This window comes from Lineus longissimus, chromosome 2, assembly GCF_910592395.1.
Source record: "Lineus longissimus chromosome 2, tnLinLong1.2, whole genome shotgun sequence".
Taxonomy (NCBI): domain Eukaryota; kingdom Metazoa; phylum Nemertea; class Pilidiophora; order Heteronemertea; family Lineidae; genus Lineus; species Lineus longissimus.
The window spans coordinates 21,885,770-21,903,584 of record NC_088309.1 but is presented as its reverse complement, the minus strand read 5'-3'; the positions used below and the strand labels follow the sequence as shown (position 1 = coordinate 21,903,584).

Here is a 17,815-nt window from a genome sequence, read left to right as displayed (position 1 = left end):
TGGCAAGACATCGCCAATGTGTCCAACCAATCCATTTTACCCTGTTTGGTCTTATAACTTTACCATTTTCAACTGTGCCATTACTTGACTTCCTGTGACAGTGGCATGGTGTCTCTGGAATGAACAGAATACAGTGGAACCTCCCTTGGCGGACACCTCTCTATTGAGGACAACCTCTCGATTAAGGACACTAGGTTTGGTCCCAAATTGGTTGCTTCCATTCAATTTGACCTCTCTAATCAGTACACCTTTCTATTATGGACAGCACTTGTCAGTCCCGAGGTTGTCCTTAAAAGAGAGGTTCTATGTATTATGCAGTGTCCTTTGACCTCTCATGTAACAGTCAATTAGATTGGTTATAGGGCTAACTTCAAAATCTGGTTGTCTGCAAATATCCTGCACATGAAACCTTTCTGTTCAACAGTATGGTTTCAAGGAACCTGTTGTGCAGTTATGAGCCCTTGTCTCTACTCATGTAATAACTGAGGATGGACAGCTGGTTGTGACACTCCCAATGTTGTCTCTCTGGAGTAGTTATTGTGATGGCCTCAATGTATAGTTGAAACTAGTTATGTTGTATTATTGGACTGGGGAAACTGTTGACCCTAGAATATAGATGCAAAGGTTAGGGTGTCTTGGACTGGTTGTGACACAGGTTGTGACATTCCCACAAGGAACTGTCAGTGAGGGCAAATGACAGATGGAAGAGCAAAATCTAAAAATACTATCCAATATATGCCGTCGTCTCAAAGAAATTCTTGGAAACAAGTTCTGCATGTCGAATATAATACTTCGAGGGTGATAAAAGGATAGGGTTTTTATTTAAGGACGACTCAAGACCCTTTTTCTTTTTCCGCATTTTGTTGGGGAGAATAGAGCAGAAATCAAGATTGCATGTAAGTGACCCAAGTTGTAAAGATGATTGTCATTGGCTGAGAGCAGCCGGAAGTATCTGATCACATGCTGCTCTGACGTCACTGGAATCTCCGTCTTGCCGGTTTTTCGTGATATCTTGACCGATTTTGTCCTTTCTTCGTGCCAAATATTGTGTTTTATGGTCATTGGTGAAACAATACTGTGATAGACGATGGCAGGGGTGTTCGATTTCGAGCTCCACGATGGTCCCGGCGATACAGAAGAAATATCAGACGAGGAATTCCCGGAAGATGCAGAGGTGATTCCTCTTCCATCTTGCGTTTCTGAAGTTTTCTGTACACTCATGCACTTGCACAATCATGCACACAATACATGCAATACACACTACGCAGTCGCAGACACACACGCAGTACATACATATGTAGACCTCTACAATAGGCCCCTGTACCACCTTGAGTTGGGAAAACAAATGGAACGAGTTTACACCAACTTTACAATAGGTTTTTACGTTCATTTGAGTCAATGTCAATTACGCCATGGCGCCAGACAGTCTCAGCCTCGGCCTTTTCGACAGAAGAAGAATCAGAGAAAGAGCCATACTAATACTAGTAAAAGGCCTTTTCGAAGAAGATGAATCGGAGTCATAACAAAATGAATGTGCACACTCCTAGTCCTACATAAGGGCCTATGAATGCTCGTACCCATCCATCCATAAGACTAGGGACGAGGGTAGTGCATAGTCTTGATCATGAGTTTATCCTTAATTGTGGCATATACACGGATAAAGTTAAAGTTAAAGTTTAGGGTTTATAGTCTGTTATCATCTACGATATATATAGGTTACCCCGGTCTGTCCTGAACCTCGGTCTGTCTAAAGGGCAGAACTATGATTTGTCGTGCCTAACTTAACTGAATCAAAGTCTGTCATGGTCATTTTGGCTTGCTATCTTTTGTCTGTCTTATCAGAATATTCATTTCATCATTTGAATATTTTCTTTGTTCCAGGCCGAATTCCTAGAAAGTGGCCCAAACATAGACTTAGAGTAAGTATTACTAGGTGCATGCTGCCGATAGGTAGAAATTATTGGTTGCCACAATGTTCACACTCTATTCTCTTACTTTCTTATTTTTCCATGATTTATTCCATGGCAACAAACTGAAATGATAAAAAACACCCAACCACCTTAGGATCTAAAGAGGATGCTCAATTATCGTAAATTTTTATGTGGCCAATTGTCTTTTGACCCATTTTAGTATTTCACTTGTCATGTTCGTTTGACATATTTATGGTGGTGTGGTACATGACAACATGTAGAAGACCAGCCTGGTCTGTGTGATGAAGTCATTAGCCTGAATCTTGCATTCATTGTAAAAACAATGTAAAAGACCGCTATCATATCAGTGTACATGTATGTTATGAGAGAAGTTGTTTCCTTCTCTACTTTTAGCATGTGGCATGTGGCATGTACCATGTAATTCATTTTACAGTCCTTACACTGTACATCGCGATGTGATGTCAAGTTGATGATGTATTGTGATGTAAGACATGAAAAAAAGCTGTTTTTAGGTTGTGGGCCGAACTATCTATTAAAAAAAACAAGGCTGATAATGCTGATTTGGTGATCTATATCATAATACTATAAGGCGGCTCGCTAAAGTGCCATTTGGGGGTCGTGTTTCGTCTCGAAATTTTGCACGTTTGCAGGTGATATGTTATCCTGATGCAACGTCATGTTTATTTTCGGAAATTTACTTCAGCGGAGCAGTAATGAGGATTTTTTAATCGGACACGGTCAATTCTCCTTACCACTCACGGAAGCCAAGCCATTGCTGTTTAGTTATGCAGGGGATTAATGAATCACCTGCACTCCCTGTGGGGTGACTAACACCAACTGTTGAACGGCTGGCTGTAGGGGGGTGATTGGAACAGCCTGTACACGTGTTGACCTCCAGAACCAAGGTTAATGTTATTTTCAATCCACGATTGTAGGTCACCTGATCTTCGAGATTTCGCGGGGAAAGAAATTGTAAACAAACGTATGTGTGCAGTTCAAATGTAAACAAAAATGTATTTTTGGTACTTTCGGTTGCTGGACTTGGGTTTTCCCGCAGTAAGGAGCTGGGGTCAAATTGGTGGTCTATTGTTTATGGGTGCTGTGTTAGCCAGAGCTAACCCGTGATAATGAAGGTTACCATGGTATGTTTATGTGCTCACCACAGCTCTCAATACTTGATCTGAAGAGGAGCGCTGAACCTGAAATTGCCTTATCAAGGAGCTGCTCACGGTGCTTAACTTCTAGCTTGCCTGTCGAGTAAGTGCCTTGCCCGAGACCTGGCTACATGTATAGGAGGAGCACGCATTTTAAAGTTATAGTAGTGATGGTTCGAGCCATTTGGAGGCCGACATGTGAAGGTCTATCTGGGTACTCCTTCTTCTCCGTATAAAAAGGCGCATATTGCTGACTAAGGAACGAGGCATTGCCTCATCATCTCAATCGGACCAACTGATATACTTTTATATGCACGCATACAGCACGCCACAGCTAGGTCCGAGTCTGTGGACAAATGGTTGGTTTAATTTGTCTCTTCGATATGGCTCCTTTTGATATTACATTAGATGTTTATTGCAATTTAATCTATTCAAGGTATAGCCCATTTGAACCTGCCTGCGCCACGGGTACTATGCTATAATTTTATAATGCCATTGCCAGAATGTTGCCAAAAACTACTTGAAACATCAAAATAACAGACTGATTTCTTCTTATTTTCAGGAATGAATATTTAGAAACCTTAGAACTATCAGAAATGACGGTCAATCCTGGTCAGATGACAGTTGGTCCACAAGATTTTGAACTGCTGAAAGTGTTAGGAAAAGGAGGTTATGGAAAGGTAAAGAACTTGCCCATGATTTAAAGACACCTTTTGTTTGCCTATATCATGACTTTATTGAGTTTTGTTGAGATATATGACAGTGGTGAGTCAGCGCTTCTACAAATTAGGTGGTCCGTTAATATTTTATGACACATCATGATTCAGTGACAGGGCTGCTGTCTGTGCTAGCCTCAACCTGTAACACATAGCCATGAGCTACAAAATATCTGATCAGATTAAATTTGTAACTCTGTGTGGTGAAAGGATTTGTTCACATTGCAGAACCCCCTCCTGTTGGGTTCTATCATTTGTTGAATTTGAACAAGGTTTCTCTCATGAGAACATACTTCTCCTCCCAACGCTATGAAAACTAAAGATCATATTAAACAGTAGAGTCATTCCTGGTCCTAGTATCTACATGATGCCATTGATTTTGTTTTTAAGGTCTTTCAAGTTCGAAAGATTACAGGACAAGACAAAAACAAAATATTTGCCATGAAAGTATTGAAAAAAGCCACAATAGTTAGAAATGCCAAAGATACAGCACACACAAAAGCAGAACGAAATATTCTGGAGGCCGTACGGGTAGGTTGAATTGAAAGTTTCACTCATTTCCTTTGTCAACCACTTCAGTCGGTGATCTTGGCCCAGTCTGCTGATCCCATCGGTTGACTCTGAGATTTGGCTAATTAGATAATTACTATTTGAAGATCTTTGCTGTACAGCTTTTTAGGTTTCTTGACAGTGAAATTAATCTATGCATGCAAGTTGTGCAAAAAGTTGTGACAGTTTTCTGAAATATTCTTTCTTTTTAAAGGCCGTGGCTTGGTTTGTGTCGTATGGTAGATTGTTGTGAATTGAAAGTTGTGTTGAATTTTCACTTTCTTTATTGTTCATTTCAGCATCCATTTTTAGTCGACTTAATCTATGCCTTCCAGACGTGTGGCAAATTATATCTAATATTAGAATATTTAAGTGGTGGGGAATTGTTCATGCAATTAGAAAGAGAAGGAATATTTATGGAGGACACAGCGTGGTGAGTTCAAGCTAATGTCCCTTTCAACTAACTGCAGAAAATTGTTAAAATTAAAAATTGTCTCCTCATATAAATTGTGACAGTACCATTTGTACTAGATTTTCCACGTTACATGACATGAACCTACATGAAATATGATGACTTTATTTCTGTTACTTTGTCGGTGTGTATATCACAGGATATGACTATGAGAGCCATATTCTTTTCCCATGACACGTGTATTTGATTTGATTAACTTTTTATATTTCAGCTTTTACTTAGCAGAGATCACATTAGCCATTGAACATTTACATAGTCAAGGAATCGTGTATAGAGATCTAAAGCCAGAAAATATTCTTCTAGATATGGATGGTAAGTAGAACGCCTCCAATGTAGTTACTAGACTAGACATGTCTCTTGATGGTCAGCTTATAAAATCTTGTTACATGTAGTGATTTTCCAGCAGGCCTGGCATTTGTGTTCAAGTTTTAAGTTTCAATTAATTTAGAATTCTCTTGTTAGATGATAGGACTCCGGATTACCCACAAAAGTCTAAATCCAAAACAGGTTTGGTACCCAACACTCAAAAATGGCATTTGACCTTCACCAAAAATAATCCTGAGGCAGTGTGTGTGAAATATACAGTCGGATAAGCCATTGTTCATCATTTAAATGGATTTCTTTTTCTCCAGGTCATGTAAAACTAACCGACTTTGGTCTCTGTAAAGAATCAATTCACGACGGATCAATAACGCATACATTTTGTGGAACTATAGAATACATGTGAGTCTAGAAATTCTCAAAACAGAACTGAATTCATTGTTGTGGTGGCAAGGGTTTGTTTAGTTGGTTGGCCTTGCCATCTAGATCTATCTCTATTCGGAGGCTTATGTAATGATTCCGGCTCCTCACTGGGAGAGATGATGGCTGTAACATCAATGTTTTCTTAGATGGCCCTGTTTCTGGTTGTCCAGTTTATAAACTTCCAAATAATATTTTCAGTTAATTGATTGAAGAGATGGGCAGTAAATCATGATCACATTGGGAAAACAGCATTGCTGAAGATATGATACAAAATTAAAGTTTTGTTTTAACTGTGACCACTTCTTTTTCAACTTGATTTAAATCTGCATGTTGTGTTTTCAGGGCACCAGAGATTTTAACAAGAAAGGGTCATGGGAAGGCTGTGGACTGGTGGAGTTTAGGAGCATTGATGTACGACATGTTAACAGGAGCAGTAAGTAAATAGCACTAAGTGCCTAATGTGTTCCTTTGCGCTGATAGTTCGTTTGCAGTTTGAACTAATCTACTGTGACCTTATGATAATTTTCAAGGAGACTTGGGTTTCAAGGGGACCTGAGACATTGCAATTGTCACTTCTGTTCACTTCTAACCCATACAGGTATAAACATTGACAAAAGTCGATCGGCCAAGATTAAAGATAGGGCACAAAGCGATTGCCTTGCAATTCCAAGCCCTGGTGTTCTACAGTAGAGTCAATATTTGCAATTTTCTTTTATTTGTACCAGCTTGACAGAATCTTCATATTATTAATAATAATTGTCTTATTTTCAGCCGCCGTTCACAGCTGAGAACAGGAAAAAGACAATAGACAAGGTTGGTAAACTGAGCTGTCTTGATAGAAATGTAGTTACATGTAGTAGTAAGAACTCTTTGCCATTTCAAAACCTAATGTGTTAACATTTTGTATTTTGACTTTGATTGAAACATTCGTACTTGGCTAAAAAAGTTCACCACTTTACTGAATATATTTAATCAAGTTTTTGATTTGCTTGACAAAAAATAGCAACTCGATTTTGTGCCTCTATGGGATCTTAGTTTCACTTTCTCTTCAAATGAGGTCAGTCACTCAGGATAATGAAAATGTAAAAAAGGCTAGTCTCTTGCCAGTAAATGCTGTTAAAATGCCCTACATGTAGCTGATCCGCTCAGTAGCCAAAAATGACACGGTATTGTAAATTGCAGCTGGGGTGGGGTCAGCTCATACTGTGATCTTGTTGAAACTTACTTCTGTTGGTTTAACTTGGACGTCTAAGTAAAAGGAACCAATGTATGATCCCATGATACCAAGCTATTGCACACTAATCCAAGTGAACACAAATTTTGCTGTACTTGACAGAAGGAACCATTCTACAAGCGATTCTTGCCGGTACATGTAACCTTTTCTGTCCTTCTACTCTTGTTGTCTTCCTTTTGCATTGCTTGGGTTCAAATAGAACTTCAAACAACTTTTTGAAAAGTTGCGTGTGGCGTGGACTACATTCATTGTACCATGTACATGGGAGGAGGCCGGACCTTAAAACAGATATTCACTAATGGCATGATTTATTACAAGATGGAACTTGTACTCAAAATATCAGGGCCCAGTTGCTCATTCAGCATTGGAAACAAAGGCCAACAGTAGCTTAACTAAGCGTTATCTCCTTCAGTAAATTTCATTACCATAGTAGCATTGGACTTATTTCTATCACCAGGTCCTGCATGTTCATTATTTTGCAGTGATGTTAAGCATTCAAAATCAAAATCCACTTTTACAATCTTAAGTCGTTCAATATAACAACCTGAGCTGTTGTCTTTCCCAAAAGAATCTGTGTTGTTTAATAGTTGGTATAACATCCAAATGCATCCAGTGAGTTTAGTGTAAAAGTTAATATTTATGTACCAGTATGTTACAGTTTCAGTAGTGAGTGGCTCAGTGATGCCGTACTGTAATTGAGCGCTGTCTCACCATCCATTCATGCCATTTGAACCTCAGGCAGTTTAACCTTTTGGCCTTTCAGTTTGATAAGAGTCGATTATATGTCTCACCGTGTATCTACCCTTCATTCAGCCATGTCTCCAGTACTGTCCTTCCATGAATGTTTATCCTTGCATTTGCTGTAGCAGTGCATTTCTGTTTTGTTATGCCCGTATATTTTGTGCCCTATTTAAATGTGTAACGACTGATCTATGTGGCTGAAGCTTATGAAAATAAACAGTTGTACCAATGACTGCATAATGTATGCATTAAAGGATATCAGAGGGGTGCAGTTCTTGGCGATTTTATAATCTGCCTTTGTCTCTGATCATTTTCTCTTGATTTTCATGGTTCACAGTGAAAACAGTACATCTACCCTCGAGTCAAAACGAATGCTTGGTTTGGTGAATGTATGATCTGCTGCAGAACTACTCATGCAGTACAATGCAATTTGATACTTGCAATGCGCCATTCCAGGTTGCCCTACGCAAACCACAGGAAAAAAACTTGTATTGCACAGCTGCAGTCCTCAGTCCACAGGGCTAATTCTAGGCCTTATCTTAACTTACAACTTAATGATAGTTTTCACTTTTTCTAGCCTCCTTTTGATGTGATGGTTGTTGTCCGTGATTAGCACCGTTTGAGAGTATTTTAGATGAAGCACCCCTTGCATCTTGGTTTTACTTTTGGCCAAGTTAACTGAACCTGAGAGAGATCCTTGAACAGTGTGAAGAACCACGACAACTTAACCTGACTGTACAGTTACTGTGAATATGTAATCATTTGACTGTTACTAGGACTTCCCATTAGATCCTAAACTACGCAAATGCAATAAGTGGCTACCTAGTTGCACTGCTGAAACTTCTTAACTTGGTTAACAATATTCTATCGGAATGGCTGCACTGAATTCAGACCCTAAGCCAAGCACCAGGAAGAATTTGAAGATTGTTTAGGTTATTCATGTTAGGTTGACTTGTAACATGATTATAACCTCTGTCAGGTTCATGTTGGATTGGATGCAAACTTGGCGTTTTGAATAAATATGAGATTTGGCGTCTTATTTTTGTGTTCTATGTAGGTTGTTAGTGATGCATCCTATTCTGTCTAGTGTTCCCTCCTAAAATACTTGATAATGAATTTTCTTTGAAAAAACCCTTTGGAAAAAAATCAAAATGTTTAAGTTAACGGTTCTTAATATGAGTCCGAAGCGTTGGTTTTGCTGATTGAAGAAGTTTGTCATCAAATTGTCTGGTCTAGAGCATGAAGGCCATTCTCATAGAAAGGATGGTTTGTTCAGATCACTGCTAGATATTCGTTTCGCATTAGTGCCATGTTGCCCAACATAAAGTTAGTGCTAAGATGGTGAATGTCACTGCCTTTAAAATTTGGCATGCATGAGTATTAGATATGAAGAAAGAAAGTTTGCCATGTTGTCGTCGGCTTAGCTCTGTCTCTGCTTCTTCTATTGTGCACTTGCAAAATGTTGCATTGCTTTATAAAATCCAGGTAGTGAAGCATACAGAAAATGTATTCAACCATGAGTGTGGAGAGGAAAAGAATGTTTGATTATTAACAGCATCATTTTACGTTACTTTCAGACTAAAAACAGATAAAACCTAAGGCCTTTTTCTTTCAATAATAGGTAAAGAATATAAATGTTGATTACATTTTGCTGGACTGTTGTTTGATTTCACCTCTTACAATGCAAGTGTCCTTGTCTTTGCAGATTCTTAAGGGTAAATTTAGCTTACCCCCATACCTCACCCCAGATGCCAAAGATCTTATTCGGAAGGTAAGCCACTGACGAGGGACTACGTAGCCCGGATACCGAAAGTTTTCTGTCCTTATGCATTCATAGGTTAAAAGCGATGGGTTCATGTAATAGAACAAAGGAGAAAAATTGGGCAGGAGCCATGTGGGTCTGATTAAGTTTCACAAAGTTGCCAATAAGGGTCTCTACTATCTCACAGAACATCGAAACTAATGACGCTTGTACGAGAAATATATTAATCGCAGAATCAAACACAACCAAATCACCTAACTATGCATATAATTTACCTGATGGCAAGTTTGTCCCTCTTGCTCCTGTCTGTAGTCTTCCTTTAATACGACAAAAAGAGAAAATTGGTTGGTATTTTGATAAGGCTGTTTACCATGTTTTCAGTTTACCTCTAATGTCTATGAATGGAAATCCTCCTCCTATTTCAGTTACTGCGGACTAAGGTTGATGATCGAATTGGAAGTGGACCCGACGATGCTACACCAATCAAGGTAATTATTTGAATAGTGAATATGCCTTAAATAAGTTTCTCCTACTAAAGGGTTATTTGCCTTATATGATGAGATGTGTTGGCAATGATGATATCTGACTTCATTGTGGGACTTGATTATCTTGATTCTGGGTTCTAAGAGATTTCATCAATGTTGATTTTTTGGCTATAGATATACTCTCTTTGCAGCGCCATGCGTTCTTCCGGCAGTTGCGATGGCCAGACGTCATTGCCAGGAGAATCGAGCCACCATTCAAACCTACGCTGGCAGGCGATGAAGATGTCAGCCAATTCGACACAAAGTTCACCAAACAGACGCCAGTAGATTCCCCTGATGAACATGAGCTGAGTGAGAGTGCAAATCAAGTGTTCTTAGTAAGTACATGGTCAGGTTGCAGGAGAGAGTTGCCCATTGGGTGGACTTTCCAGCCACCACAAATGTTTGTTTATTTGCAGTGTGAGAGAGAACATGCGCATGTACCAACTAGTGAACTGAATGCACATTTATGTCAGGCCAATTTAAAGCTGTTCCCTGTCTTGACTTTATTGATTTGATTTTCAGGGTTTCACATACATCGCCCCATCTGTTTTGGAGGAAATGACCAAGCCCTGGATCTCTGTGAAAGAAACTCGATCGCCTAGGAAAATAGGACAAAGTCCGAGGACGCCATTAAGGTTAGTAGAATTTAACTCTATACGAACGCATTTCACTCAACAAAAGCCCTTCATTTGGTCCAGATGGATATTGAGTTTGAGGAATGTCATTAGTTCTAGTTTCGGCGGGCCAACTGTCTTCCTGGTGCATTTCTAATCTCGGTGTTTTCTTGCAGTCCAGGAAAGGATCATCCACTAGCTGGATTTGCAATCAGCAAGGACATGCAGATGGATGAAATGAATGAAGAAGAAGCCATGGATACGTCATCTAGTCTTCCGCGTCCTAGCACCGGGGCCACAAGATCCCCAGCCATCGCTGTCAAGAACACTGCAGGGGGTCCGAAAACTGGTGCCTTCCCGGTCAACCAGAATCGACCGCATCATTTACGAATGACGTAACTATTCGATAGGTTTAGGCAAATTATTATAAATTATCCGAAGTGATTCCTTAGGTTTGTCAGGAATTTCCTTCCAAGTGTCATCAACTGGGTTATTTGTCCTGTCCTCGGGCAGAATCTGGTGCCTTGATAGAAGTCCCACGAGTACTCCATTGTTTCTTTAGCGGTATAGATCTGACCATATATTGCTGGTTGGAGACTGGCCCAGACATTCAAGACTGAAGCAGAACTGAGTCTTAAATTCTCTTCTGAATGAGTCTTGGGAGTTTGTAGTCCTGCATTGCAGATCTGGTTTGTCACTTCGAACAGTGAAAATAACCCAGGAATGACAGCCTGTGATCGTATTTGACCTGAATATAAGGGACAAGTATGTGATTTACTAAACGATGATATGTCATGTGTACAAACGCTCATTCTTAAACTACTACTAGAAAATATAGCTTATTAATATTGTCTCAAACACCACATTAATTTATTTTTCTGGCGTCAAAATATTTGCATTTAGGGGAGAATTAGGTACAAATGAATTTAAAACTCAATTTTTCCCAAAAAAAATCATTTCATTTTAATATGACGACCATTTTAATGGTCTCAGTAACGTGAATAGGTAATATTCACACTCTGAAATCTTGGAGTGCCCTTCGCTGCACACCAAGTATTTTGGGTGGGGGTTGCATAAAACAAATTCCTTTTATATTGTGTTTAGAACTTCAAAATTGATTGCTTGGGACAACCCAAAAAGTTTTTAGGTTTTTTGTAGATGTCATAATGTGTAAAATACCGCAGAGATGAGACGGCTTTCTGAGTCTGGACTTGTCCAGTCGGAATCAAGCTGCAACTATTATGACACAATATCAAGACATTATTTTCGGTGGAGGCAAAAAATTGTGAAAAACATGAGAAATGAATTGAGTGAGTTCATTCAAAATCACGAGTTGCTGAAGCAATCAGTTTGTTCCCAAGTGAGCTTAGATGCGTTAGAATCGAATTGAATTTGACCAACATTTTTGAATGTGACGATATGTGACTATTTTCTCCTATGAGTATGAGTGGAGAGTGATCACTCTCAAAATGTGATAGCTCTCAGGAACTATTGATTTTATGCTTACTAACTAAACCAATAATTGTATTTATTGAGTGCTATTGCAATAAGAATAGAATTTATTTCATTGGCTGTTCATGTTTTTAAGATTAAGAATACAATTACAATTATTTGGGATAAATCAGAAATTGTTTTTTTCCGATTCAGGGCAGAGCCCTGCCTCATTTATGAAAGCCTGATCATTTCATAAATTTGAAGGGGTATTTGCAATGGAAGAGAAATTTTAAAAGTACATGTGTGCAAGGAGAATTTAGGGTAGCAGAAAACAAATATTCACCAACATGTGACAATCTGGGCATCAATCCTGAATCGACCTGAAACTGAGTACTCCTTGGACTAAAACAATTTCTTGAATTTGACCCAATGTGCCTACTTATCTTTATAGAGGCCTTAATGTAAATCTTGTGCAAGGTTGATTGAGGTCTCTGATTGGAGCTTGTGATAATATACTGGTAGTTTGACACCCGATTTCTAGGGAATTGGTTGTGTTGCCCTAAAATCAGTAAATAGCTCAAAAGGCATTTGCACACTTGAGGTTTTTTCTTTTATGGAAATTTTGCCACAAGGGAATCTGTTCAAGTGTGTAAAATCCTTATCTTTTGTGTACATTATGTGTGAAATGATGGGACTTGATATTATGTTGGTGCCGTCTTTACCAAAACTCAAACATGAAAGCCCACTTTGCATGAACATAGTTGGTGTTGTCTTTTCAGTTTCAGTTTTCAGTGTATTTTGGTCCTCTTATCACAATCTAAATTCTTGATAAACACTTCTACAGCTAAAGAAAAAAGATGCCAAAAGACAGCGTCTTTTCATTGTCTAGTCTATTTTAAAAGGCCATGCAGATGACGTCATCACTGCAAAAAGCTTCATTTTGGCACACTTTGTCATGAGTGCAGCACTGACAGTAAAATCAAATGTGGCAAAGTCATCCATGACATTATCTCCACACATGGCATTGTAAGCGACGTCAGCAGGGTCAAAGGTACATATTGACGTCCAAAATGGCCATCCTGATGACGTCACTCAACGTCCACTATATCCACCAAATTCCCTCTTACCTGCTTGACATTAATGACAGGAACAGTTTTATATTTAAAACAATTGGTAAAAATTTACTCTTCTTTTCAGGGTCGAAAATTGTGTTCAGAAATTTTTCTCAAAAATCACAAAAAAGCCCAAACAAGATAAAAGCCCAAAAAAGAAATAAGCGATCTCATCTCGTTAAAGTAGTTTGATCTGGATTGGATAGTTGGATCTGGCCTAACTTATTTCATAGATGTAGTTTACCCAGGATGCAGTTTGTGATTAGACGGCCAAGGTAAGGTTTTGTAAAGAGTGAACGCAGGATACCAAGGCCATGCCATATTTGCTGTGTATCCTAGGTAGCCCTTGGACTCTTTCTCTAAGGACGATGATATCGATTTTTGAAAAGTTCTTGCTATTCTCCCTGTCCATGATACAAACTTTGTGTCTTAATTGGGAAAATAAAAAGACTATTGAAGCGTTGACAGTGCTCTAATCGGCACCAAAATGATCACCAGCACTTGATCCTGTTGACACAAAATCAAAATGACAGTTTGGGAAGAAAGTAAGAAATGTCCACAATATAGTTTGGCTTTTCTATCCTCTGCATCCCTGGACTGGCTCAGGAGCCTTGCCAGAGGATTATAAGTTACTCAGTTCCTTGTTCCCTGAATCTCAAATGATTAAGCAATTCCAAAAAGATCTTGTCTCTTTCATTATCAGAACTCGTCCTTGAGAAGGAAGTCCAAGTTGTTATTCTTTGCTTTTCTGTTATGTATTTATTTCTAAAACTTAATTTGTGCTGTAGTCATACAATGTAGTCTTATATAAGAAACACCTGCAGAAAGATCAAGATGATAGACAAATTTAGTTCTTGATTTAGAAAAGTATCCTTGTTGAGAGTAGCTGAAGTATTAAAATCTTCCCATGAAGATGATTTGGTATCAAACAGATGTTATGGACAATTTTGATTTGACCCATCTTAATGGCAGGTCATGACTTTGGCTGACAGAAACACCACTACTGAGCACTGAACAAAGACCGGTTGCCACATATGACTACCTCCCTTCTTGCTTGTAGTACTTGCAGTAGTTCTAATAAAGATTCAGAAATGTCAGATATTTTCTGAAATACAGAGCCTCTTGCCATCAATAAATCTAGTTCTAGGGCTGTGCAGGAGTCGTCTGTCTTCATCGAATCGCTAAAGTGCCCTGGAATAAAATTGTGATGTATAAGATGACGAGAGAATACATGAAAGAGAAAACGTTCTTATCACAGCCTGTGAATGGATCTGTCCTAACCTCTGTATGTTCATTGTTGTAATCTTTCGTTATGGTCAATGGTATGATAGGTGATAGATGACATCAGACTGTTTTACCAAGTTGATTTCTTTGTAAGATTTTATACTAAGTTTCTGCAGTATTCTCAGGGTACAGTGTCCGAATTTGAATGATCTTCATTTGATCATTTAAACTGGTGTATGCTGTTAACTGGTTGTGACTTTAATTGGGATTCATTTGTTGTGTTTCAAAAACATTTTCTGATGTTTTGGTACGGTAGCCTCCTGGAACATACCTGTACCTTGTGGGATGTCTCCAAAATGGGACCTAAGTAACTACAAAACCCTCCATTTACACCATCATGCCTTGTATTGACCCTTGACGTTTTCCACGTCTGTGTCTTCATACGCACACAAACATTTGAGTGTCAATGACAAGCAGACGACATCATCACCGCAACAATGTACGCAAACACGTGGCCATGGAAGGCTAAACAATGATGGTCCAACAGTTCATCGATGTTGTCTCTGGCTGTGACCTCGTACACGTTTTGAGCACCGTTCCACAGACGTCACATCATTGTTTTGCTGTCTCTGTTCACATGTTTGCCGTCTATAATATTGCAACACTTCACATCGTCTCTGGGCAAGACTGTATCTGTTCTGTATTGTACAGTTGAGTGTGAGTTGATCTTTGATGCAAAGTTGCAGAGTTGCAGAGCAACATGTTCTTATTGTGATCTGATTATAAAGCACACTGGGCATTTGAGCAACTTGATGTGTCGTTTGGGTGATGTCTCTGTCAAGTTATTGGTCCTACCCCTGTTGTTGGTATTGTTATGTGAAGGCAATTTAACAATGTTTAGTATTTCATAGTACATGTTCAATTATGTGGTGCTGCAGCAAAGCCTTGCATGAGAATGGCAGTTCCTATATTTGCATATTTGCATTGTACGAAAGAGTACAGAGAGAACAAAAGAGTACAAAATTTGACCCAATATTCTGTTAAATGGTATCTAATCTGCTACTGGCATTCATATCATATTTCACTCACACTACATGTATAAAGTGGCTTAATTTTATTTGAAGGTTTAGAACCAAAAAATAAAGGCCAAAGGGTATAAGCCAGTTTGTCTTTTGTTTTTGCACATACATTTGTTGTGTTAACGTAAGTGAAATTTTGAATTTGAATGAGTGGGGTCTGTATTTGTAAATTACAAGGTGCTATATGTTCATGATATTGCAGGGTTGTTAGTGTTACGCATGAAAGTCACTTAATGCTTAAAAATGGCTGTTTTTGTCACCGATGGCCACAAGATTTTTCCAATTATCTGCTTCTTGTCACAAGCAGTTAGCCATTTGGTTGACGAAAATTCCCTGATTTTCAATGCACTGATGAGCATAAATTCTTTTGATTCTATTGGCTGGAAGGTTAATAATAATACGTGTATTGGCAAAGAGCTACATGTAGGAGCTAGCGTCACTTTGCGAGCACTGAACTTGAGTCTGAAGCCAAATTGACTGTTGATTTTCACTTTGTTGCTGTATCCGTAGAATCTTGGTCCTATCCAAGTTAAGAAAAAATAGAGGTTTTGTAAGTCTCCATTTAAAGCATACATTGTAGCAACCCTGCTCACAGGTACAAACACTCCTAAATGGACCAAGTAAGCCCATAAAAAGGTAGTTCATTTCATCTGTCGCATATGCCTTGTATAGGAATATTTCCATCCAGGTAAATCACCTCATCCAAAGGGTCTTATGTGATGAATGAGGACTCATAGTGTGTTCCAACTTATGCTCAAAGATCATTCTTGTGTTTGCAACAAGTACTGTCAAGTCCTGAATTTTCATGCACCTCTGTAATGGTTATATTGCATATAAAAATGTAACTCGTTTTCCTTCATGGTTTGGAAATATTGTCGGTTTTTGGCTGCAAAATCTTTATTTTCCTTCTCTATTAAAAACGTTGGTGAAGGAATTCTTATGACACTTAGAATGTCAATGATGAGAGGTCTGTCCAGATATGCCGAACTTGGATGGAAGGAACCTTCCACCAGATGCGTAAAAAAGGTAAACTGACCTGGATTTAAAATGATCTTTGATCTGCAACGCGTCTGCTTGTTTTTGTGAATGGTCCTTGGGTGGTTGTAACGTTTGCGAAAATACATGTATTTCATTTGTACATTTCAGTCAATTAAATCAATTATGGTTAATTGATATCAATTGATACTTTAATTAACATGGTATTATTTTAATCAAGACAAATGATTGCTGAAAGCAGAAAAAACATTTTATTCCTGATTCAGATTTTGAAATAAATATCAATATCTACTTAGAACCTATTGTGTTTCCTGGGTTATTTTAGAAGAAAAGTTATCCCTCAGTAGGTCTTCAAAGTTGGTCCTAGGCAGACTCCATTGGGCCAGTTTTCTTGTGTGAGGGTTCTCTTGCACAATTTGGACACAGACGCCAGGCGATCCCTGCTGCTATGTTCTGTATGGTTGTTCCCTGCCATAAGTCCACTCACCATCAAGACGACCGTCCCTGTCTCCGTTGTGATCCCTGATGCTATGTCTGTCTGGTTTTACCCTGCCACAAGTCCACTCACCATCAAGATGTCTACCCCTGCCTCAGTTGTCTCCCTGATATGATTGTGCCCTGCCACAAGTCCACTCACCATCGAGATGACCGTCCCTGTCTCTGTTGTCTCCCTGATATGATTGTGCCCTAGCAAAAGTCCACTCACCATCAAGATGACTGCCCTGTCTCCGTTGTGATCCCTGATATGATTGTGCCCTAGCAAAAGTTCACTCACCATCAAGATGACCGTCCCTGCCTCAGTTGTCTTCCTGATATGATTGTGCCCTAGCAAAAGTCCACTCACCATCAAGATGACCGTCCCTGCCTCAGTTGTCTTCCTGATATGATTGTGCCCTAGCAAAAGTCCACTCACCATCAAGATGACCGTCCCTGCCTCAGTTGTCTTCCTGATATGATTGTGCCCTAGCAAAAGTCCACTCACCATCAAGATGACCGTCCCTGTCTCTGTTGTCTTCCTGATATGATTGTGCCCTGACACAAGGTCACTCACCATCAAGATGATCGTCCCTGCCTCAGTTGTCTCCCTGATATGATTGTGCCCTGACACAAGGTCACTCACCATCAAGATGCCCGCCCCTGTCTCCGTTGTGATCTCTGATGCTATGTCTATATGATTGTGCCCACTCTCTAGAACAATATACAGGCAATGTCATTGTTGTGGTCCCGCAGGCCTATGATTGTGCCCTGTCACAAGGAAGTCAAAATTCGATCATGTCTCTCTGTTGAAAGCAATGCTATGTCTAGATGTTGTGCCATCCACAAACCACGTACATTTGTATTTGCTATGATCCTTATTGCTATTATGTCCGTTGCCCGTGTGTCCATGATTGTGCCCTGCCACAAGCGTGCTTCTACCATTCACACATATGCCCTGCCCCTTCTGGGAACTCAATGCTATGTCCCAAGACAGCAAGAATAACAACCCCACTGGATCGGGGGCCAAAAGTGGATTTGGTCCTCCGTCA

The 17,815-nt window shown here is 39.3% G+C and overlaps 1 protein-coding gene across 1 annotated transcript; it reads left to right on the top strand.

Annotated features, from left to right (window-relative positions):
• The first annotated feature begins 983 nt into the window (after positions 1–983).
• LOC135482873 (ribosomal protein S6 kinase beta-2-like) lies at positions 984–16,587 on the top strand. Its single transcript, XM_064763344.1, has 15 exons — positions 984–1,174; positions 1,882–1,919; positions 3,648–3,765; positions 4,192–4,332; positions 4,650–4,783; positions 5,034–5,134; positions 5,455–5,545; positions 5,909–5,999; positions 6,338–6,379; positions 9,247–9,312; positions 9,729–9,791; positions 9,980–10,165; positions 10,353–10,465; positions 10,621–10,839; positions 13,076–16,587. The coding sequence occupies exons 1-15, from the start codon at positions 1,088–1,090 to the stop codon at positions 13,152–13,154; spliced, it is 1,569 nt and encodes a 522-aa protein (XP_064619414.1). The 5' UTR covers positions 984–1,087; the 3' UTR covers positions 13,155–16,587.
• The last annotated feature ends 1,228 nt before the right edge of the window (positions 16,588–17,815 follow it).

Coding starts and splice junctions, on each gene's coding strand:
- LOC135482873 (XM_064763344.1), top strand. CDS start 1,088: ATGGCAGGGGTGTTCGATTTCGAGCTCCACGATGGTCCCGGCGATACA. Junction 4,784..5,033: donor TTTATGGAGGACACAGCGTG/GTGAGTTCAAGC, acceptor TTTATATTTCAG/CTTTTACTTAGCAGAGATCA. Junction 10,466..10,620: donor AGTCCGAGGACGCCATTAAG/GTTAGTAGAATT, acceptor GTTTTCTTGCAG/TCCAGGAAAGGATCATCCAC.